Source organism: Homalodisca vitripennis, chromosome 5 (genome assembly GCF_021130785.1).
Source record: "Homalodisca vitripennis isolate AUS2020 chromosome 5, UT_GWSS_2.1, whole genome shotgun sequence".
Classification (NCBI taxonomy): domain Eukaryota; kingdom Metazoa; phylum Arthropoda; class Insecta; order Hemiptera; family Cicadellidae; genus Homalodisca; species Homalodisca vitripennis.
The window spans coordinates 183,410,553-183,437,092 of NC_060211.1; the positions used below are offsets into that span (position 1 = coordinate 183,410,553).

Below are 26,540 nucleotides of genomic sequence, written 5' to 3' on the forward strand. Positions count from 1 at the left end.
CAAGTGTATATTATTATCAAAAATAGCTACAGAACTACAGTCCATCCAATCTTTACCGGCACGATAAAAATATTGATTGTTAACTGTATTTCTCAATAGTTTTATATTAATAAATAAAGTTTTACTTCAGAAGTTTAAATTTATCATTGTTATATTAAAATTGTCAGATTGATATAAATTGGGGAGGTGTTGGAGGACGTGTTACGTAATTTTTGAGGGGTTAGGGTGACCGTTACAATAAGGGAGGGGAGGAGTAAAGTAAAGTAGTCTTGTTTTACCAGGCGAAGTTAGAGGTAAGAAGTCGTCTCTAACACTTAACCTGGGGACCAACGGCTTAAAGGTGACTTCCGAACCACCACCAACGGCCGGGCAGGCGGGCTGCTTGCAAGGACAGGATCGCTCAGTGGCTACCCATCCAAGCATCAGCCACGCTCGACGTTGCTTGATCAGATTATCTTGCGATAACCGTTGTACCCGCTTACACTACGCCATTGGCAAGGGAGTCCCCTTGCCTTTTATTTTTTGACCCAAAAATCAGTAGGACTCGTCCTCGGACCAAAAGAAACCTAAATACTACGAGTATGTTTGAGTCTCTTGGACCTTTCTATCAAGAGTTGTCGGGTAGCACGGGTGAACACTCAGACAAACGGACCTTTGAGCTTTTGACCCAACAATCGATAGGACACTACCTTAGACCTAGAGGAATCTACGTAACAAGTTTCCACTCTCTAGGTCCTGTCCATCAAGAGTTATCGCAAAGATGAACAGACAGACAAACGGGTTTTCTTTTGAGCTTCTAAGTCTCTAGAACCTTTCTTTGCTTGTGTTTAAAGCCCAAATGTTAAATGTTAAAAATTATTATATTATACTAGCGTATCAATTGTTTATCCTATAACAGGCTAATGTAGCCTTATGTACAGTATACTGTAGTGTATACTGTATAGTACTTATACAGAGTGAACGCATTACGTGGGCTGATACGGGTTTAAATTATTCAAATCTAACCGCGCACATAATTTATTTTTTTGCATATCAAACAACTTTAGTGTGTAATATTTTTCAAGACACAATGGTATTCACATTATACAAAATGGGTTTTTCCGCACCATTTTTGACCAGTTTTTTTTTAATAATATTTACTGAAGATTGAAGCACTTAAATATTAATAAGTTATTCCAAAATTATCCAAAACTGACAATTTTCTTCCGGTACCGTACTTGTGAAGTTTGCTCTATTCTAAACCATTTAAGTCAAAAATGAGAAAGTCAATCACCTTAATTAGAACAAATCAGCAGGAAAAAATACAAGTCTACGAGAGAGTGTGGGAGGGCTATATATTTATTTTATTTATATACCACTTACAAACTGTGGCGCATTTTGTGTTCACTAGAGTTAGTTTCCCCAACAGATTATTGTCTTACCCTCCTCTTGGATCGAACCCGTGGCCTTTTCTACCTTCTTAGGTTTTCATTGCAGTAGCGCAGCACATTTTTACTTACCAACACTATAAAGTATGCACCCGAGATGTATGTTCTACTAGATAGCTTTTACAAGAGCAATCTTGTTAAATTGCCATTCCAATGAGCGGTATGATATGCAATTTCAGTGGCATAGCAAAGGGGGGCGGCGGGGCGGGCCGCTCCGGGTTGTCACCTTTTTGGGGTGACACCCACCCGGTCTCTCAACTTTAAGAAAAATGTACAAACAAACAAAAAATAAATCGCAAGCACAATAATTTCTTTTTCGGGGATTCCTCCACTACCACTAGCACAGCTCTATGTATAATTCTGAGATTCCCGCAAAACATGTCGTGGGAGGAATGCCCGTCCCATATTTGCGATCTTTGACGTTTCAGTTGCAACATTTCTCATTTGTTTCGTGAAGTGTGCTGTGTTTGGTTGGCGTGAATTGTTAAACGTGTATTATTCTATAGTGATAGATAATAAAAAGGAAAAATATATTTTATCCTGACCTTTATCATATAAAATGTATAGCTTTTTACTTTCGATGGGGTGACACCACCAACTTCCGCACCGGGTGCCACCCAAGGTAGCTACGCCACCGGGTGCCACCCAAGGTAGCTACGCCATAACACAGTTAATGCTGTGGCATAGTTTAGTTATTTTGAATAGTAACGTATCGTATATAAAATTTTTATACGTTGAAGTAATCAAACAAATATAAACACAGTTTGACAGGTTAAATTAAACCGATAATATTATACGCTATTGGCCATTCAATCGTCACAGCGTTTCGTTATTCTCCGTGTAACATGTGTTTCCCTCACTCGGTCATCTATGATGTTAAATTTATTTTCAATGGGTTTTACAAATGGTTAGATTTAATTTAACTATGATTAATTTAATCTCTAAATACATTCCTTTTGAATTAATTCCTTTACAAATTACCGTGTATTGTAAATTAGACACTTAAGTTTAATCCAAATTTGGTTTTGTTTTATATTTCTGTGATTGCTGAAATGTTAATTTATTTTGCAGAAACCTCTACAATGGGTTTTCTCGGATATTCTAAGTTCTATTGGATTCATGTAGGCCTACTATGTATCGTATATATTAGAAATTATATATATATACTTATACTATATATATATATATATATATATATATATATATATATATATATATATATTAGGTAGTTGAGGATTTGTAGACAATAAGTGTTTCTTTATGTATTTTTTGTTTTAGATCTATTTTAGTGACATATACAATGTATATTTTATAAGTTAAAAAAGAAATAACACAACGTTTCGAGGATTGAAGTCCATCCTCGTTCTTAAGTATAAAAAGTACACTTAGTACACTTAGGTTAGTACACTATATAAATAAGTAAAGATAAAAATAAAATAAAATGGTCTTTTTATCTTTTTTTTAATGTACTAACTATTTTCCACCTGATGAAGATAATAGATTTCAATCCTCGAAATCTTGTGTTGTGCATTTTGTAACATATAGCGATGGCAAATGTCCAAAATCATATTCTCTGTTCAACTTCCCGTCGCGTCGTCAATAACAAACTTTAAACAAAGAATTTATACTTAGTTTAGAATTTAAAATTTTTGTATGTTTAAATTATCAAATCAAGAAAATATATTTATTAAGAAGATGATTGAAAAACTACCAATAACATATGTATGAATGTGAGGAAAATTCGAAAGAGCAATGTTACCTAGTGAGAACTTTTCAGGAAGGCAATCATAACATTCAAATGGATATTGATTGAGATTCATGTATTCTGCAGGGAAGGGCATCACCGTCTGTCAAACGTTCCTTACCGATATCTCATTTTTGTGGGCTTCTCAATTGAGGTTTACTTTATTGACTGAGTTGTGTGTTCACTGAGTCCCGCACCAATTCAGTAAACACTTCAAAGGACTATCTTTGAATGCTGACAATTGTTATAATTAGTATAAGGCGTTTTTTTAGTTTATTGTGTTATTACAATGACATTTATCTGAATAGCAAGAGTTCAAACCCTAGAATAAACTGTTTGTGTAATGAATGTGTGTGCCCTGAATAGTCTTGTAACGTAAGTCGACTTAAAAAGTACATCTCAGTGACTAAACAAATTAAAAGTCCTACATTTCAACTTAGATTTCGAACAATATAGTCTTCAGTCTGCCTGTATTTATTATCGTAATTTAGTCGTGGCGAATATAGGAAACGACAACACTCCTGCGATCTAGCGGTCAGAGTTTACGCTACTGGCAGTAGCAACCCGGCTGTGCAATCTGTGTTTCGTTAGGTTTTTTTTAATCGCCAAAAATAAAACCTAGTAATTTATTTTAATACATAAAATTTTTATATCTGTGTCTTGTTACGAGATTGCTGATTTAATCGTAAAATTTTAAATGTTTTTCTGGTTTTATAATTTTTGCTTTTAAATTATTTTAATGGTTTTTACAATTTTTGAGGTTATGTTATATGTTACATTTTGCACGATTACAGAACACGCCAGATAGCTTGAAGCATGATGAGGGGAGGATGACACTACCCCCCCCCCCCCCCCCACTTCTTTCTTCTTTAGCAAGACGTAGTTGATAACAAAACAGTGGCCTTGATAAAGACTATGAGAATGAAACGAACAAACCAGTCCATGCACAAAGCTCAAATTACTGGCGTCTCAGTTACGTTTCATACTTTTCATTTAAAGATACGCCAAAGTAACATGTTACCTTCTTTACTGTTTCTATATGTTTAAGTGTGTAGGCCTTCTTATTTTGGCGAGATAGTCGTGCAGTTCCATTATATGCGCAGTTCCATTATATGCTACAAACCTTAAGAACACCATTCAAAACGCAAGATGATAGTGTACACTTACTGCTACCACAAAATAAATTAGCATTGTAAAACATATACAAACATTTTTGACTAATTTAGCAAATTAGAATAAATTGTTTGATTAGCCTATCAGAAGTGCATAATAATTCCAATACTTCTACATATGTTTGAAATTAATTATTGATGTTCCAACACAATTTTTTATAATTTTTACACAACACAAGGCAGTCATGGCAATGACAGGGAAGGAGGAAGCACACAGGTGACAATAGGGGATGTAGGTGGGGGTGGGTCATATGTTATCTGTTGTTTTGGCGTGGATTGTCATCTTCGTGATTCATGGGCCTCAAAATAATAAATGAGACTGGCTCTCCCCTCCCTACCCCTTTCCTTCCTGCTTCCTTTAAATGGTGAGTTTTATTTTGTGCTATCATCATCACAAGAGACTATAGAATTGATAACTTTCTCTTTCCAAAGCCTTTTGTATCCTGGAAAATAAAACTAAAAAAATGTATACATGCAATATATTAACAAAAAAACATTTAGAACTGAGCAAGTAATTAATTAAAAATATTTCTTTATAGATTCCAATACAGCTTTACCTTCTGGACTAAGTAAAATATATGTCCAAAAATGTCAATATTTTTAGAAAAACAAAAAAATTTAAAACATACCTGCTTAGGTTAAGATTAAGGAGATTATTTTAAATCCAAACACACCTTCCATGCTTTAATAACTTTAATTTGTAGCTAACACAGATAAAAATCCCAAATTTCCGAAAGAACATGTTAAACATACTTATTTCATCAATGTATTAAATTAAAAGATTTTTATTGCAATTGTGATACAGACTCAATGTTTCTATAAGCTTCAATTTGTAGCCTCCAGTACTAACAGGGCCCCAATTGTCCGAGATTGGAAAATAAAATAGTAATACTCGTTCAAGATATTAAAATATGAATTATTAAAGTATCAGGTATGTAAACAGCCTGTACATTGGTTTTTCTAAGGCCTTTGACAGGGCAGGCCAAACTCGCCTGCTGAAACTAAAAGCTCTGGATACTAAACGTGTATGCGGATTGTTCCTTAAATCCAGTAAACACACTTTTGTTTAAAAAAACAGTATATTTTAAAACCTTTTCAGAAAACAGAATTGATGGAATGATTTATTTTGTAGACTATCAAGCTCCTGTCTCTTTGCAAATTATCTACTTAATACAACAGTAGTGGAAAATGTGATGAAGCAATAGCTCCTAATAACACAGCATGTAGTCAAGAATGTAGCAAGGAAAACATTTTGAGGGGAGGGAGTCCAGACAACTGATATTTTCCCGTAGTGGACAGAGAGTAAGGCCCCATTTTGTTCCTTAAAAAGTTCTTGGCCCGTTTCTTTGTTGAGAACGATCTTTCAGCAGTATATGTCAGTAATACTGAATTATTTAAATAATAATAATCGTTTATTTAAAAAGTCATTGGAAAAATTGATAATTTGGGAGAGGTCCGAACTCATTGGACCACCTCAATGGCTAAACAAAAAAAAAACAGTTCAGGTAGTATTCAAAAACAAAAATATAGATATAAGAATGACTGGTATTTAATGTAAAACTAACACCTTGGTATAGTAATTGACTATGCCAAGCCCGTCTTAGAAACTACGTGTTTACCAGCTATGCAAAAATATCTTTTCAGGAACATTTCTCATACGTAGACACAAGCAATTATGTACTCCAGAGGCAACAAGAACTGACTATTCTCCCTTTCTTGAGTCTCATGTAAATTATGGCAGGGCTTCTTGCTGAGGAACAACTTCCACAAATTTAGAAAGAGTCCTGATTGAATAAAAAAGAGCTATTTACATCTATATAAGAGATGTCTAGCAGGTCTTGTTAAGAAAAGAGCTGTAGGGCAGAATTTATTGAACTTAACATTCTAACTACTGTGGCACTTTATATAGAAGAAGTTATCCTTCACATAGTCTCTTCTTTACATCAAGACATTCACCACCATGGACATGCCTCGAACTTTTTTTGACCACCCCCATCACCTTAGTCTGTACAGCAAAAAACCAACATATGCTGGAGCAGAGCTGTTCAACTTTCTGCCAGAAGAACTGAAGAACACACCAGCGCATCTGAAGAAGCGATTGACTGATGAAGAGAACCTACTCTATTTGGTGGATAGCACTGATAGAAGACACTAATTTTTTGACTACTAATGTAATAATATGACGTACTGTATTACTAATCTTTAAGATTATGTAAATAAAGGAATTTTACATTGTAGTGCCTATTCAAAAATGAAGACTCGTGCTAAAATTCAAGCCTACAGCTCCGTTTGACCACAAAATATCATGCGGTCACAAAGACGGTAGAGAAATTTTACACATGACTTCACTAACACTCAACCAATGAAAAAAACTATAAAAACATTGATCATTCAAAACTTTGTAGTTACTTTTGTTGGTCTACAAGTTCAAAACTGTTTGTTTGAATATAATTAGTTACTTATATTTTCAATATAATTGAAAGAAGTTCAAGTTTAAAATCTTACTTGATGAGACATTCTTATGTAAATATGAAAAATTAAGATTCTCAGAACAAATGTATGTATGCAATTCTGAAAACTGGATTAAGATCATGGCCTATCTAAACTATTCAAAAAATTGCACACTGTCACTGTTCATAAATTCAAAAATTGCTTGAAAAAATGGTTAAAGGTTTTCTACAAGGTTGACGACTATCTAGCTACTGATTATGGTAAATTAAAAAGAATCTTTTACTAATTTTGAATTAACAGCTAAATTAAGACTAGATCGTAAAATGTATGTATTTTTATAAATGTTCTTGTAATGTATATATATGCTATTCATTGTTCATTGTTTTAAATTTTGCTAGTTTATTGTTTTTTTTTATGTTGTTAACCGTTGTCTAATTATTTATTTGTAAATTTATATCTTTTAATCTGTTTATAATTTACTTTTTTAATGTTAAAACTATTACAATATAGTTTATATAATGTTATAACTATTTATAGTGTTATTCTATATTTATTTTCATTTTCACTTCAGTAGTTACAAACAAAATGCAACAAACGAAGAAAAAGTAAAATTGTGTTATATTGCTATTGACGAAATTTATTGCATCATTGTATGTTGATTGATGAATAAAATCTTGAAAGTTTCCAACGAAGTATCAGATATTGGACTATTTGACCACAGTCAGTTAAAAAAATTGAAATCCTCTAGAGAAATAACAATGAGTATTATAATAAAAGATTTATGGTCATAAATGTAATCATCAAACTTTTCACTTATGTTGCTTTGTGTCTTTACAATTTACCAGAATCAATATCACTTTATTTTCTGACAATGAAATATTAAACTGTGTCCTGTTGTCTACATGAATACTGTTATCTCAGTTGTTATCTCTTAATGTCCTAACAAACTGATAATATTTATAGACAAACCTCTAGCTGTTTTGTATGTGGCTTGGTACAGTGTGAGCAAATCTCAAGATCTTGTTATGCATGAAGTCGCTAATTTGCTACCACAATGTATTAGACTGCATCTGATAAGCAATAAATTAATCTTGGTTGATAAAAAACCGTACAGTATTTTCTTAATTGTTTATTAAAATACATATGCAACACTTATAATTAAAAACTAAGTACTAGTTTGTACAAAAATAAAGTTACATAAATATAAATTATTGTAACAATACCTACAATGAATTATTGTAAAAGCTTACAATCAATATTTTACAAAACTATATTTAATTATTTTTTAATCTATATTTTACGCAGGTTCTAAAAAATTTCCTTTAGTTAAACCGTGTAGACTTACAGATTCAAGTTTTTTAGTTAATTTAGGTTAAATTGGCAACTTATTCATAATGTCTACAAAAATATTACATAAATGGAAATTCAGTCTTAAAGAAAATATTTATGTTAACTCTACTAATGCCACTTAAATAAATATTTAATCAGAACTTCTGATGGTTTTAACTCAGGTAAGAGTACTACTCACGTGGCGATTGAATTTGAATAATTTTAATTTAGAATATTTACTCATTTATACAATCGGTTTTTAAATTAATGTTATAAAATTAATATACCAAATAATTGAGAAGCAAACTAAATTTAGAAGATGATTTTAACAAGGTTACATTAACTATATAGGGAGAGGACTCAGACTGATATGGTACCTACTTATAATTTTGAACGCAACCATTATTGTTGTTCTTTATTATGTTGCATGAAATGAACCAGGTCATACTACAGGATGACAAAACAGAAAATTACTTCTGTAATAAATATTACTTTATTGAAAATAGTGTTAGTGGATGGCCAAAAATATTTTAACCCTAATACTGACAAACATCAAATTTTGACGAGTTCATAACGTTGTTGTAATGGCAAACGTCAAAAATAGACACGAAAATAATATGCATTTTGCAGCCTTTTTATACAGTACTAGCGGGCCCGGCGCGCTTTGCTGCGCATTTCAATAATTTTTTGCAAAAGTTGCCCGCGGCTTCGCACGCACGCAATTTCCCGTTGAAAACAGTACACTATATTCACTTATTCTTTTTCTATCACATTCTAAACATTGCTGAGATAATTGATAGTCGTTCCATCGTGAGCCTCTTGGGCGTATTATGAAGGTATGTACCATATTCCTGCCTCTATCTAGCTGTTACCCACGGCTTCGCACGCAAATCTTAAGAACCGAAGTCCTTATATTACTTAGTAAATTTTTTTTTTTACTATAATAAATTTTAGATTAAACTAGTTATATCTCCGATGCCACGATTGAGCTTGCTTTGTTGTCTCGATCGAGAGAATATGTACACACGGAGTTTTGAGAACCATACTTCTGTCAAAAAAAACAACTAAGGTTGATTTTATAACATTCTTTATATTTGTAGCCAACGTAAGATAGTAATTATGATATCTGCATTACTCTTCTGATCAAGCATGAGCATGGTTTATATTAAATAAATATTGCAGTTAAAGGTGAATTTTTACGTCAAATTTGAATTGTGTTATCTGGATAGTAAAGTCTATGTTTAACAGTGATTGCAAAAACAGTTTAAACAAAATTTGTCGTTTCTCTTAAGCTTACTCTATGCTTTAAAACTATAAGTGTAATATATGTTTACAAAGAACAGCTGATTAAAAATTTGAAAAGACGTTAACATATGTTTGCTGCAATGCATTTCTTATGGGTATTTCTGTAACCAGTGGGGCGGAATCCTGAATCGGGAAAGGGATGGGCATAGCTTATAAACCTTCTCCGTGGAAAAATACATATACGTACAAATTTTCATCATGATCGGTCCAATAGTTCACGATTCCATAAAGGACAAACATACAAACATTCATTTTTATATATATAGATAATATCATGTTGGCTATTGATATTTTGTACTTCATTCAAAAGCCTATTAAACCAATGATGAATTGTTTTAATCATATGAACGATAACACAAACTGTATTCACATCATCGATATTTGAAATCGGCCAGTTTATATTTGATGACATAGCAGTCAGTAATGGCTGTCGTCAGCAACAGTGTCTAGTTAGTTTGGAATTGTTTACGTTACATTAGCATAATACAGTCTGATTATAATTGGTGATTGTGTTATTTATATTGTTAAATTATGGTAATTATGTGATTATTTTCATTTAAAGTGAGGAAAAACATCAGTTTTATGCTATTTTCATAAACTTCTGCAGAATGTTAATATTTTGACATGGTAATATGTGTGGTATAGTATTAAAAAAACTCAGACTATGACTCTTTCTTGGGAACTAATATTATTATTATTCCTTGTAATATAAATTATTATTAAAAATAGCATGAAAAACTTTTGAGATAAATCATCAGATTTGGGAAAATTACAGCTTTGAAGCCTGTTTTTGATCAATCAGACTTTGAAAGGTTACAGGTTATGTTTATGTATGGTTGTAGATGAGTTATTTGACTATAAAAGCTGAATAAAGTATATATTTTCACACAATATTTTTGACATAGTTTAGCTATTTACAAATAGCTTTCAATTTAATATGTTTTGAAACATCGCCCCCCTTCTCTGGACAACTTTTCTAACAAACACATAACTTAATGGAAACAACACATTAGTCTTTGAAAGAGATCTACTTTCAGTATTTTGCCCTCAAGAGTTTTAGTGAATGAATGACATAGAGAAAAACTGTGAGAGGTCAATTTTGAAACATTTAATTCCAAAATGGTTTTAAATTTGTTAGCTTTTATGATAACACAGGCTAATATTATTCTATGATTTTAAAAATGCTATCATATAAATGCTTGATAAGATTTATTTTCTTCCAAACCTATTTCAATTACTATTTAGAATCACAAAAAAAGAAATTAACAGTTTAATCCTTTACAACTACATTAGGCTATAATAATGTACAATGTACATAATGTTTTTGTACTATTTTATAGTTTGATACTATGACATTCCATCTGATCTCTGTTGTAAATATGGTCAAAAATATTTTCATTTTTTTCGCTCTTAGGACAAGAAATTGCATCTAGTCCTAAAATGACCTTAGCGCTGCTTCCGGGGTGACAGGATATTCTGGACGAGTAAGGTTGGGGTTAGGGGCCGTCGGGATCCATGAGGAAGAATTTAGGGCATTAATCTCAGTCATATCCCTATGAACCAGCCTCTCCAGTCAAAACAGGCAGGGGGGTGGCCTTATATCTAGGCTAACAAGAATCTTTGACTTTTAGGGGAACCCCACCAATTCCAACAATCTATATCTGGGCCTATCAAACTATCCTTGCACCCCAGAATCCCGACATTTGTGGTTAGTGATGTGCTGCTCCTCATCAATATCCACAAAAGAATAGAAAAAACAGCCACCTGAACTACTTAGAAATGTCCCTAGTTATTTCCCTTGACTTCAGTTTTGACCATAAATGTCTAAAAAGAATTTTGAACAATAATATAACACACTCTTTATCAGGAAAAACAAGACAAGTTAAACAGAGCCATACAATTGATTTTATAACCTCACACGATTCTCCTCAGGATGAGAAATAAAATTACATACTTAATTTCATTACATATAATTAATTACAGCCTACATAATTAACAACTTTAACATGTAAGACTCATTAAAGATAAGAAAACAAATATGTATTTACATTTTTTACATAAAACTATAAGAACTTTTGACTTAATTATAACGTCTGTGCGGCCATTTGTTCACTTTCACTTCTTCTTCTTTTTCCTACTTGATTTTTTACTAGACTGAGAACTTGCTTCACTATTACTACTGGAACTTACTGACGCTCTGCTTTTCCTCGGTTTCGGCTGCGGTTTTCTCTCCTCTACAGGCTCACTCTGAGTGCAAGATGTGTCGCTCTTGGCGGAACTGCTGGACGGAGACGTGTGTTTCCCGTTTTTGAGTGTCTCCGCCGCAGACACGTTACCGGGTGAGGATTTGTTGGAGCCCGGAGACGCCAGGTTGGATTTGTTAGGTGCCGGTGAGTTCTCGGGCGACTGCGCGGCTCCTGGCGATGAAGACAAGCGCTTGGACCTGTTTGCCCGAGGAGTCGCACCACCCTTCGACAGGTTCAGACTTTTCCTGACTTCCGTCAGAGCAACAACCTCCATAACCGCTTTCTTCAGCACATCGTTGACAGAACCGTTCACTATTTCTCCTCTGCTGTCATCTCCACTATCTTCCTCCTCGTCTTCACCTTTGTTTTGCAGATCGTGCGAAATTTCAGCGGCAAGCTCTTTGTCAGCTGCTAGTATTTCATTTATCTAAAACAATACAACAGTTTTACTTACAACTTCATTAGAATGCAGACCAAGTTGCAGCGGCAGAAATTAGCCTGTTTCTTTTATGCTTAGCGTTTTATTTATGCAACTACTGTAACTAAACGTATTGCGTGTGCACCCTCACTTGTCTGTGATCTGGCTACTGAAAGTGTTCAGTACGTTTATGTAATACGAAACAATATGTTTGGTTCTTATAAGACACATCTTTGTATTTAGAGAACTGTCTGTCATTTAATACCAGATTACACAAAAACGTATCCTTCTCAGAATTAAAAAGTCAAAGATACCTCATGCATATTTAAAAACGTGAACACATATGAAACACCACAAAATACAATCACAACCATATTCCCTATCAAAATGCATTATCAATCAGTTTATAAACCGGAATGCAACGTTAAAATCATTAACACACAGCATGCATACCCCATTACCCCCCCCCCCCCCCCCCCCCCAACATTAGAAGCCACTTTTACCACCTCCCACACAATCACAACTATGCCGAATAAGGCTGTTTTATTTAGTTTGTTCTAAAAACTACTAAAATTCATAATTATGGATTTCAGATATTCAATAATATTTTTTTAACATTAACAACTTATATCTTTTCTAAGTCAATGATCATCCTGGAGAAGAAACATTTGTCAATAAATTTTACAAGACATGATTGCTTAAATTTTGTTGCAGCGTGGGCAGGATAAGAGGAAAATTTGTCTTGTATGACAGCTGCTTACATTCTTACTGAAGTATATTTATCTAGATAAATAATTTATAAATTAAAAAACTCTAAATTTGCGATAAAATCAAGAGGGTTGGAGTGACCACTTAGAGACATTCTCTGCATTATTCTCAATGCTCTCTTTTGTACTAAAAAAATCTATCAAAACTCTGCAAAGTTACCTCCCTCTCCTAAGCAAAAACCTCTTAACAAATATTTAAAATTTCCCAGAAGCGCCACCTCATAAACCAGGCATATTATTCTGTCCAAGACTATTACATAATATGCTCCGAAACCCAGGAAAGTTAATCTGACTGCCAGATTACGAGTATCCACTCAATAACATATAACACTGGTGGAGAAATCGACAAAAAAAAACTGAATACATAATAGGAACCAAGACTAAACCCTATGTTAAATATTTATAAAACTAATTCTATTTTGTATTATTTAGACCTGAAATACAGAGCACATAATTTTGCAATATTATAGACAAACAAGTACACAAACATATTTTTGTAACTGTAGGAGAGCACAACCATTTTGGGTGTTATTCAAAATGATTTGTGACCAAAACAATAAGAAAAAAGTGAGTGACTCACCTCGGTCTTGTAGTCCTTCATCAGCTCTCGCAGACAAGCCATCAGGTCTCGTACTAAAGGTGATTTGAGCTGCTTCAGTTTGTGCTTCAGCTTTATGAAGATCGGAACTATGTTCTCTATCACGTTCTTTTTCACAACCTGAGAACGACAATGATAGGCTATACTGGACTGACATTGAAAAGAATAAGACAAGTATTGTATAATATGATGTAAGTTACAAACAAAATAAAACAATTATTTTTATTCCTGAGTTTATTAGAAGGGCTTATATAAAAATATTGACTATTGTATTAAGAATAAAATGTCTTAAATTAAAAATGTATCATGCTGTGCAAAAGTTAGTTTAACCATTTGAGAACCAGGTTTTAAACTAAAACTTGTGTGAAAAATACCACGTTGATATTACAATGTTAACTTCAATTTACAAGGGCAAGATCATATTGCAACACTAAAATTTCTGCAAAAACCACTCATTAAGTTTACTAAAACACACTCTATTTAAAGAGAAAATGTTCTAATTAAAATTAAAAATCTCTCATTAATTATTTAAAATTTACATGTTGTATATAAAAATACAATTTTGTATCCATATACAAAATTTACACTTAAAAATACAAAAATGTAAACATAAAGTTTTAGCGTACATTATTCTAATTAGTGTTCATGAGGTTTTAAATCATATGACTATCTTATAATGAAACAAGAGATGCAATTTTCAATCACATCTACAAAATTAACATTTTTGCTATGGTCTTTTTCACATTTCGATGAGAATTGTGAAACACAACACAGAACACAGAAACACAACATACCAAAACAGATCGGTTCTCAAAGGATTAACTAACTAACAATTCTTATTAACTATTAACTCAATATTAACTATGTATGTACGGCATTAAACATGTCAATATATTAGAAGATGCAATGTGTAAAATTTATAATGATAGAACAGGTGAGGCTTGCACAAGCAAAGTCGGTAGACAAAACATACAATCCACTCAACTTATTCTATTATGTTTATCTCCTATCACTAGGTAATGTTAAACTGGTTGGGTGAGTTCCTAAACTTTTGGAACCAAATAAGGAATCCAATGTTCTCAAACTCACCGAACCTGCAGTACCTATACAGATTATTAAAAAATCATGAAAGAACAATCGACAATAACTATAAGAATAATCTCACTTATTCTGATGCTCCAAGAATGTTTTCAATTTATTTCGCTTATTGTATTTTTTCTAAATGATTAGTGAATAGAGACCTTTAAAATGAGGTACGGCTCTCACCTCCCTTTAAATTTGAAAATCTTTCAAAAATTACCCCTATCAAGGACATTTGACCACTACGGAGGTCTGCAAAGTTGCTTAGCTCTATTTTAACAAATCATTTTGCCAGCTAATTTTCCCTTCAGCCCTGAAAATAACTAAAGTGTATCCTTTACTTCAGAAGGGAAATGCCTGTGAACCTTGTAAGTACAGACCTTTATCACTCATATCAGCTCTTTCACAAATTTGTGAGAGGCTATTTCTGAAGAGGTTACTTGGATACTGTGCTCAACGTAACATACTAATAAATTCCCAAAATGGCTTTACAATAGGAAATTCTACAACAACACCCATGATCAAACTCATAGAAAACAATATTAACCATCTAGAAGCAGGCAAACACTCAACAGGTACATTTCTGGATTTGATTTCTGGAAAGCATTTGACAGTAGTTTAGGTCATGACCTCATTATCAAAAAACTAGAGCCCCTAGGCGTGACTGGAACAGCAAAACATTGGTCCAGAAATTATCTGGAGGGACACAGACAAATCTTAGAGCAAAAACACTTACACAATGATTTCATCGCCAGCACAAAATCAAAACCCCAGCTGGTTAGTCGAGGTGTACCTCAAGGCTCTGTGCTCAGACCAATACTGTTTATACTTTTTATCAACGACATGCCACAATATCTAAGCTGCTATTTTTACACAATAATGTATGCTGATGACTATTCTAGGATGTATTCTGTTATCTTAAGCCTTCAAAAGGACAATATGGTTATTTATAAGCCATTTCCGAACAGTGCCAATACATAGTTGCACTGAACTGCTGCAGACCAAAAATTGAATTTCAAAGATCACAAAAATAATCAAAAACTACTACAAAGAGTTGTAGGATCATGATTTTCACATCATTAAAATAAGAAATAAGTAAATGTTGAAAATTAAAAATTTTAATTTACTCAATTCCTATTTAATTTTTAATTTGTTCATAATATCTGAAAAACAAATACATTTTTATTTCTCACAAACAATTTAATTTTCATTATTAATTGATATCTTACGTCAGAAATTTTTAATTAATTTGAGTAAGTTGTTGAGCTGCGAAATATGATAGGCTTAGATTATAGATGAGTTCCTATGGTAACTACACAATCACAAACATTCAATATAAATAAATGTCTTACACTGTTTAAAATTTACAGAAGAAGCAAAAGCACACATTTGTTACAGCATTTTAAATTTTCTAATTAGACATTCTTCTAAGCACTGCAATAATCTTTCTCAACCAGTAGAGAACATTCTAGCTGACTGTTCACTTTGGGATTCAGAGTCACTCCCAATCCGCCTTGCCCAATTCAAAAACATACACCAACGAAAAACCAAATCTGATAAGTTCTTGTCTCTCACAACATTTAACCAATGCCTACAACTTACGGTAATATTAAAAGATGGCTTTAAAATTTTACAAGCCCCTAACATGCATAAGATTCCCTAACATATGCTTCCACTGCCACTTTCAAACAATCCCCCTAATCTGAAAAATCTACTTTTCAATCCTAAAATCACTGATCCCTAAACACCTAATTTTGCAAGACACAATATCACAAACTTCAATAAATGTTTTAAAAACTTCATTTATTTATTTATTATTTATATATTAACTAGTTTTTTACTAGTTAGTAAACAATACATTTTAAAATGCATCAAATTGGTTTCAAGCATATGGATTTTTGCTAAATAAGGACAAAACAAAACAAATGTTATTTACTCTTAGGCATAACTTGTATGATTCTCAGGTCTCTCTTAGGTTTATTGAATGAAGCCGTTAACCCTTAAAGTGTCATGTTATCCAGTCAAGATGAGAACTTTTACTTCTCCCTAGCAATCGTAAGCTAATATGTATATGATATATGACGTATATATATATATATATATATATATATATATATATATATATATGATGATAATTTACATACATCAAAATCAAAATTTCCTAAATTTTAAACACAAAATTCATAAACACAACACTCATTGAGGATGAACATTCTTAAACTCACAGTTAAGATAATGTGAACTAGCAAACCAATGGATAACAAAATCAAGAAATCCTCCAAACCTAAACCTGAGCTAAGTCCCTCCCTCCACTCCCTTCAGTAGATTAAAAGTTTCCATAGATACATAATGTAGTACTCTACTCGTACATTGTCAACACAGTGATAAGTGTCTAGAAAAAAGTGAATAAGTGAATCAGCATCCATGCTTCCCATAGTGACCCAGCAACCCAAAGTGAACAGACAACTAGAATGCTCTCTGCTGGTTGAGAAAGTGCAATCCAAAATTTTTAGTTATGTGAAAAATATGTGTTTTTATGTGTTCTTCTTTTAATCAGTGGACCCTAGAAGATAGTTTTCCAGGTAATCCTGCTGATTTTCCCAACAACTAGTTACAATCTCTGGCTTTCACCCCTATTAACTCAAGCCTTACCTATAGTTGACTATAGGACTTGAGACAAAGCATGCTTACATAGACATACAAACCCAAGCAGAAACAAGAAGATGCAAAAACAAAGACAAACAAGGACGACAAGACGAGAACTTCAAATCTTGTACACAAAGCAAAGCAACTTTACAAACAACATTTATGTACTTACGTTGAGTTGTGTTTTATTAATTTTTGGCTGAAAGAGAAAAAACAAATTTGCATCTTCTTTTCAGAAAAGTTGATGTAAATATGTATTTAGGCAGAGGATCTCTGATGAGTCCAAATAACATCTATTGCAAATGGACAATACTTATTGATGTTTCAGAAGTCTACAATAAAACTGAAGTAAAGCAAAAATTTATAACTGAAAATATACAATTCACATGAGGTAAATCATAAGACAGCAAATGTGTGAGAATAAATAAGATGACAGAAAATGGACAAGAACAAGAATGTAAAAGTACAGACAAGAAGACCAAAGCATTCAGAATTCAAAAATAAGAAAGGAATAAAAACAACTGAAGAGACAGCAAAAAAATATTCATGAAATTAGAAATGAAACTGCAAAGTTTAATCAAGAAAATTATGTTGGTGAAATGATATTTAAAAGACACTGTAGGATGTTCCATGGAACATGAAGACTGATGATGGTTTAGAAGTCGATGATGATGATGATGAAGCAATGATAACAATGATTACAAAACATAAAACCATTCATATATTAACATAATAAAACACAATAAACTAACCTGAGAAACTAAAGTCTTGCGAGCCAGATCGTTGATGGCTGTGGCCACCTGAGCCATTTCACCTCCACCGCCACCATCATCATCGTCGTCATGGTCCTTGCTGCTCGGGCGCAGCTGTGACAAACGGATCTCATCACAGGACAAGACGTACAGGGCGTCCTGCAGCAGTGTGGTACCACTGGCAGAGAGCGTTATGTCTCCCTCGGCCACTCCAGCTAAACAGTGATTACGTTACTTCGGAAAACGTTGTGGAATTTATATTCTTATTGCATGCTCTACCCGTATTACTATGACGGAGTATGAGGAAGGAAGTGCTGATATCTAGAATAAAACACCAAAACTATTTGCCAATGGCGCAGTGTAGCGGGTACAGAGGTTATCGCAAGATAACCAGATCAAGCAACGTCGAGCGTGGCTGCTGCTTGGCTGGGTGACCGCTGAGCGATCCTGTCCTTGCAAGCAGTCCGCCGCCTGCCCGGGCATTGGTGGTGGTTCGGAAGTCACCTTTAAGCCGTTGGTCTCCAGGTGAAGTGTTAGAGAGAGCGCTTCTTAGCTCTAACTTCACCTGGTAAAATAAGACATTCTTTACTTTACTTTACTTTACTTTTTACTATTTGTGTGATGCGCAGTTGCCATTAGAAATGCTTCTTGCGCATAGGGTGATCAGATGCAAATTCCTAAAAGGAGGACTTTGGGGGGTGAAAAGGAGGACATTAAAGCAAAAGGGAGGACAGTATTAAATATTCTTACAAACTTTGCCAAAAACACTAATTTGTACATTATTTAAAAATATGCATAATATAAATTAGTACTGTATTGCTTGTAATGAAAAAAACTCAAATTGGATTGCTTTGACATATAAATAGAAAAATAAAAGGAATTCATATTATTAGCATGTATATTGATGGATAAAAGTATTATTTGAGGCTATTAATTTGTAAGTGGCATCAGATTAAATTAATTATTGTTACAATTTTTCTCTTAGAGAATTATAGAAGAATCATTCTGAACCCAAATTTTTAGAATGATCTTAAACTAAATATTTTTAGTACTATATCTTAAACTATATTTTTTTATAAACTAATATTTTTTATATTTGAAATTAATTTATTTTATTGATTCATTACATTATTAATAGTAAGTTATACTAACAGACATATACAAGAAATTATCAATATAACAGAAAAATATATAGTGTATTATAACAAAATTAATCTGTCATTCATAATACATAAATAGAAAATCAAGGGATAGTAGCGCCAGTACAGCTGAGCGGATATAAACAACAGCGAGTCAGTGACACTATAGACAACACTCAACATACACCTGAATCTAACAGCAGTTCACATGCCACGGCATTACGTGTGCGCTGCAATAACTTTTCATGGCCTATCTTCGGGACTTTGGAAATCGGAAGAACGTAATGCTACTATTTTTGAACATTTAAGCTTTTGCCACAAAGCTGAATATTTTACACAATTTTCAAAATCTGGGAGGACAGGAGGACATGCTCTCCTAAAGCCGGACGTCTGGTCACCCAGCTTGTGCATTATTAAGGCAGACAATATAATAAAACAGGAACAGTAGCACACATTTACGCAATCGCTAAGAACGCAATATTATGCAAAAAACAGTGAAGGGGCTAAGTACATTTCTTAGGACGGTGAGCATGGCCTAGACACACAACATGTTTGCTGTGATTAGGCTAGCACTTATTTTTTATTCTAAAACAAAGTGCTATGGTGTTCTCTTTTTTCAAATTTATGTACACAGTTTTTGCCATTTCACGTATATACAATTTACTGCAAATAAGACTAAATCCATTGTTTGTACAGTGTCAAAATGGTCTGTAATGGTCGCTGGACTGCAGCTGACGTGTGGTGTGAAACGTAGCACAGCTTCGAATAATCTGTTGGTTGCAAACTGCTCTAATTTGTGCAAGTATTGACATATTAGCTTACGATTGCTAGGGAGAAGTAAAAGTCATCATCTTGACTGGATAACATGACACTTTAAGGGTTAACGCCTTCAGTGCGTCACAAGCAACCGATAACTTATGCCCTAATTAAAGTGCAGAGTAAAAAGTTCTCCATCCTTACTGCACCGTAAGGTGCATTTTGAATATTTTGTGAATTTGTTGTTTGGCTGAAATAAAAGTTGTATTTGAAAAAAGATAACTTTTTAAAGATAAGTTAATATTTAGGCATGGAATGATCGGTTATTCTTTATACACCTAAATAATGCTTACGGAATTCCAATAAAACTGTGAATGTTTTAAACAAACTTAAAAATTTTTTATGTGCGAGTCATTAATATTTGTTAGTGCATAGCAAGTTAAGTATCTCACTTTTTTATGCAGTCTAGAGTCTGATTTTAAAATTGTACACAAAAATCGGCTAATAGTACTAATACTCACTCTACAGAAATACTTAAGCAAATAATACGGCAGTACGGTATGAGAAAACAAATCAAATCAAATCAAATCATCTTTTTATTGCATTTTCTTTACAATTCAACATTGCATCGCAATCGTCAAGAAACCCCTTATAATTATAGTTATAAGCAACCCCTTATACATTCACACACACACAGTCCAAACTTACATCTTCATACATTCTCTCAAACACATTCTCACTGACCTCAGATCCTATGCTCTCATAAATCCCAGCGGCTCATCATGAATTCATCGACAGAGTAAAACGCTCTAGACACCAGTAGGCGTCTTAGACGAGTTTTAAATTGATTTTGATTGTTGGAATTCTTTATACTTTCAGGGAGCCTATTGATCAGTTTGACACCAACTTCTTGAGGTAGATGTTGCGACAGCGCCAGTCTGTGATGCTGAGTTCGATAGTTGTCCCTGCCTCTTGTTTCATATTGGTGAAACGTCCCTGCCACGAATCAGAGTACACCTTGATCTGCAGTACGTAAACACCTCAAAAATGTAGAGGCAGGGCAAAGTCATAAATCCAAGCTCCTAAAAGATTCCCTACACGACTCTCTGAAACTCAACTTTTGTATGATTCTGACAGCCTTTTTTTGAAGTCTGAATACTCGTTCCAATCTATTTTTGGCACAGCCAGCCTCCCCAAAGTCTTACTCCATACGCAAGTGTGGATGGATAAGGCCATAGTAGGCCATTTTTAAAACTTTGGGGGAACATAACTTTGCTAGGTTGCGCAAGGCATATATACCTGCGGAAACTCTAGCACATATGTGGTCGATGTGGTCGTCCCAGGTCAGCCCTCTGTCAAGGAACATTCCCCGAAACTTTGTAGAGTATGTTTCCTCTAAAAGGACATTATCTACAAATACAGCTGGCCCATCCGAACGTGTATTCTGCCGAATGCAGAAATGTACAAAATTTGATTTGGTTTGATTTGTTTTTCAAGTTCATTTCAGAAAAGAATTTTGAATACATGAATTCACTTCAACAAACGTTGTGATTTCCAGTTCTTGCAGTGTTTTGCTTTTAAAACAGAGAGTCGTGTCATCAGCATATTGAACTAGTTTTCCCATGTTTGGATCACCGAGTTTAATCTACTGACATAAATCAGGAATAAAAGAGGCCCAAGGATAGATCCCTGAGGGACACCATGAGGCATTTTGATTTTGTTAGATGTGACGCTCGAAATCTCCACGCTCTGATCCCGCTCCTTTAGGTAAGAAGCAAGCCACAGCTGCGGGAGTCCCCGAACGCCACATTTCTCCAACTGGTGCAGCAGTGTCTCATGATGCACACAGTCAAATGCCTTGGACAGGTCAAGAAATATGCTAAGCACATGTTCTCGCCGTTCCAATCCATCGACAACATTTTCCAAAAGGTTGTTCACAGCGTCAATTGTGGATTTGTTTTTTCTGAATCCAAATTGCTCTGGATTCAGAATCCGCTTGTTTTCTAGAAAGCTTTCAAGTCTTTCATAGAAAAATTTTTTCAAAAATTTTGCTGAACACCGGAAGAATTGATATGGGCCGATAATTGCTTGGAATGTAAGGATCGTCCTTCTTGAAAATTGGAATGACTTTGCTGTCTTCAAAAGAGAAGGAAAAGTTCCAGATTCGAATGAGGAATTTATCAGTTTTGTGAGTGGTCCTAATAAGTGCCTGAGGCACCGTTTAAGTAAACCAAACTGACATCCCATTTGCGTCACCTGTTTTCTTCGAATTCAGTCCCTGTATGACACGTGCTATCTCATCCCCACAAACAGGAGGCCAGAGCCATGGACGCAACCGGCTCCGGAACACGCCTTCCACAAGATTGAGTTTCCGTGAATGACGGATTCATTGAGGCAACAGAAGAAAAAATATTTATTGAATTCATTTGCCACTAGTAATTGATCTTCAACAATTGTGTCATCAACTTTGATCACAAATGATCTGGAACCCTTGTCCTTACTCGTATCTCGAGAAGAATCATTAATAATTTTCCAAGCTGTCCTTGAAAAATTTTTACATTCACCCAAGGCTCTATTGATGTCATAGGCTTTAGCCGCTCGTATGACTTTCTTGTAGATCCTCCGGTATGTTCTAAAAAAATTGTTTAAAACGTTCATTTTCAGATTCAATAAAGATTTTTGTGAAAGAATTTTAGTTTTTTTCGAGATATGAGAATGCCCTTGGTCAACCATGAAATTGTCTGAGGTTTGGTATTGATTTTTGTTTTTTTTAAAAGGACACACAACATCTAGATAGTAATTGAAAGCATTACTAAATGCCCGATACCATGTCATTGACGTTTTGAAAGTTATTTAAAAAAGTTCCAAGATTCATTTTTTTAAAAGTTTTGTTCAGATGGCAAATGTTTTGAAAATTACAAACACGTGAAATTTTGAATTTTGAGTTTGTAGTTTGCATCCATGAACCACTATCTCCTGCGCAAAATGGTCAGAGACCGCCGTATTCAAAACAGAGACTGTGGTGTCAGAAATGTTGGTAATGACGTTGTCGATGGCAGTACTCGACGTCGCGGTCACTCGTGTCGGTGTATTCACGGACCAATTTAAGTTAAAAGATCTTAGAACATCGCGAAAGCCGCTGGGTAAGGGGGTTGGTGTGGTCCATTACATTTGATATTAAGATCACCAACTAATACGAAATTCATTGAATTTTGAGAAAGACGATTTAAGAGATGCTCAAACTTTTCAAAAAAAAAGAATGTTCACAGCCATTTGGAGACCTGTAAAGTCCAATAACCGTTAATTTACCAAAAAGAGTTTGACGAGACTTTGATACCTACGGCCTCAAAATCCAAGTCCAAAACTGTTTTGTAAATTTTAAAAGATTCGATTTTTGAACGATTTTTTTCACAAAAAAAATTGCCACACCCACCCCCTTTAAAATGATTTCGACAAAAATAGTTTGCCAATTCGAAATTTTGAATTTTGAAGATATCGATTGATTCGGGCTTGAAACCATGCTCCGAGACAACCAGCACATCAGGTTTAAGCTCTTCACACAAAAGCGCCAATTCGTAAACCTTGTTAGTCGCAACTTGAGCGTTCTGGTGAATTACTTTAAGCTTGGTGATTTGAAATTTTTGAATTTTGAATGTTGAGATTAGAAATATGAGCATTTTTTGATGTTGGATCCGAGGTCCTCCCTAGGTTGGTTCCGCACTGGTCAGCACTGTCAAGTTTTTTGAGACAGGAGAGCGTCCATCGAGACCATCACTAGGTAGTCCTCTCACGGTGTCCGCGAATGAGAGGCGCTGGAAATTTGAGATGGCTGTAGGGTCCCAGTCGAATCTCCAACAACCTCAGTAGGCACTGGCTCGAGCGGAGAAGATGCGATGGCCGCCGGAGCGCTCTCGAGGGACGTTGACGGCGTCTCTGGACTAGAAGAAGCGAGAGCTCTGACAATCATCCCTGCCAGCATCCGTTTCCCCCGCATGGAGAGATGTTGACCGTGTCTCGTGAAATACCTTCGGCCGACTTCATCAAATTTCAATAAGCGGACGTTGTGCCGGGCAGCCAGTTCCTCCACGAAGGCATTCACGAGCACGGTCTCCACGTGTACGGGGTGGTCCAGGTCCAGGTCGTGTCGATGCGGCAGAGTGGCGAGGAGAAGCTCGGTGCCGGCCGGTCTGGCCACGATGTAGTTCTCCAGGTGGCGGTAAATGTTACGCTGCTCGCCGACAGCCAAGTCATTGGTGCCGGCGATTAGCACCTCACACACCGTGGTCCAGGTCAGGTGACGTTTGGTCCGGACGTATGATGTCGAGCAGCCGGGCTCCAGGCATGCACATGCCGCTAATCGATGTCCTAGGACCGGTCAGCTTCATCACCATTCCCGCGATGTGACGAGCGTGGCTGTCCTCCTCTGACGGTAATTGATGTGTAGTGAGGGATACATGTCTTAGAAGATTGGGAATTTGCGTGTGTTAGTTGAGGTTTTGTTATTTTTTGAAACTTTAGGATTTTTGACTTTGTGAATGTTTTTTGCTGCATTTGTCAATATTTTTCTGCTTAGTTTTTTTATTTTTTACTTTTTGATTCGAGGCAATCGGCGTTTTTCCCCCACGTACCTGCTCCTTGTGGTTTACTGCTTGTTGCTATTTTTTGTTTTATTTCTTCCTTTTACCTCCGTCCATGGCTCCGCACACTCAAACTTTTCAAGTTGGAGTTTCAAACACTGGTTTTCAGCTGTTAATACTTCCATGGTTTGTCTTTAGTGATTTGATCAATGCTATGTTTTCAGTGCATTGACCAACCATACAAGTAGGCTGCTCCTGTAGATCACACTGAACACCTGAGTCCACGAGAGCTGGAGAGGAAGCTGGAGGCACCTCACACTGGACACCGCAGTCCACTGTCGCGGAAGCGCGGGCGGTCTGGTCGACGCGGGGCGAGACACTCACAGGAAAAATCTGATCAGTGAACTGTAGCAGCCGAGTGTCAGATTCAATGGTGTGGTTTAGAAGTTTTTTATATTCTTCTTCAAGGCGCTCAAATTTATTCCTGATTATGTGGATCTCTTCTTCAGAGGCTTCAGGTGTTGGTAAAGTGTTGAGTGATATGGCGTGGGCGGGGGTGGAGTAGACAGGCGGCGAGGCAGGTTGCGGTGGCCGAGGGTGTGGCGGGAGCAGGCAGCGGTGACGAGGTGCCGGCAGCGGCAGTGGCAGTCCGGGGCTGGAGTTGCGGCGACAACAGCGAACGCATAGTGACTGGGTGTTCGCCACACTGTGTTTTTTTGTTGCACACAGTCACTGTTGTCTTGTTTGCATCGGTTTTAATAGATGCGCCGCAGTTTTTTTTCCCGAGACATCGCCAGGAAACGTCACCACTTTTTTAAAACCCTATGCTGCCTGTACTTAACATTTTCAAAAAGAATGCAAGGTTTTCCAGTCTTTGTTGTTTCGATGGTAAATGACATCTTTCAATAAATAAATAATTAATAAATAGCAAATTACTCCAACAAAACAACAGCAGCAATAGAATATGTATAACAAAAACAAAAAAAACAGCAACAATAACAATATAAAATATAACAGTTAAAATAATTAAAATCAATGGCGTTAAAATACAAAGCAAAAAGTAATGGTCAGGGAGTAGTAAACCGATCCAGCGTACCCTGGCATATCAGGTTACGACGATACTGATAACGCCACTAACGATGATTGTACGCGATATCAATACCGGCTGATAAGGCTCGGCGCTCCGTAGTTGCGTCAACGTGGTTCTATTGCCGTGTACAAGTCTAACCTTGTTAGTTTTGAGGTTAATTGTACAGCTAGAACTCACGGTAAATATTGTCCACGTCACTATAGAATTTCCTCAGCGCAGATTAGTTAAGATTGTTCACCGTATTAAAACTGTTTATAATATTCTAAAACTTAATAAATTAATTATTAAACTACGGAGCGTCACTAAGCGTGTTAACAGCAACAATCATAATCTTACAAATTGCTATTATCGTTAAATTTATAAATTGATAAATTCAGTTCAATTGCTGACCAGTGCTAGTTAATCATGGAAGAGTAGCAACTGAAATATATTTACAAACTGATTAATAATTCATTTAGTACTAAAAATTTATCAAATGTTCAACAGTAACTGATTTACACTGTTCTCTCACCCAGTATATCGGTGCAGAGCCGATAGGTGACCTTGAAGCGATGGTCATCCATCATGTTCTCCAGCATGAACCGGTAGATGTACCTGCGTTGCTCCTGCTTCTCCTGACCCTCCAGGGAGAACACTGCTCGCTCCCGAGACCCCATCAGCCTGCCCTTCGAATACGTAGAGTGACCCTACGCCAAGACATAACCCTTCATCAGTAAACATATTGCTGCATTGTGTGAGGTTTAGATTAACAAATGTCGAGAAGAAGTTTATGTGATCTTAAAATCTAATCCTAATTACTTACCTTCATTTTTTAAATGAAAAACCGTACAGAACTGTTTACCAGAAATATAACACTTCACATCATGGATTCAGAATCAGATTCTTTATTAGTTATTAAATCAAACAAATTACAATAAGCTTCATCCAGTTAATACAGCTAAGTCATAATATTACAAGAACATGTAAATTCTTACATCATTAAAATCACAGTTAAAATTTTCTTCAGGGATATAAACACTTTTCTTCCTTAACCAACTACATAT

General features: G+C 35.1%; 1 protein-coding gene across 1 annotated transcript in view; it reads right to left on the reverse strand.

Annotated features, from left to right (window-relative positions):
- Positions 1-11,382: 11,382 nt before the first annotated feature.
- Positions 11,383-26,540, reverse strand: part of LOC124363776 (condensin-2 complex subunit D3-like) — a 33,430-nt gene continuing 18,272 nt past the window's right edge. The window contains 4 exon segments of the mRNA XM_046819038.1: positions 11,383-12,101; positions 13,440-13,577; positions 17,936-18,150; positions 26,009-26,183. Of these exon segments, the coding sequence (XP_046674994.1) occupies positions 11,544-12,101; positions 13,440-13,577; positions 17,936-18,150; positions 26,009-26,183 (1,086 nt within the window). The 3' untranslated portion in view covers positions 11,383-11,543.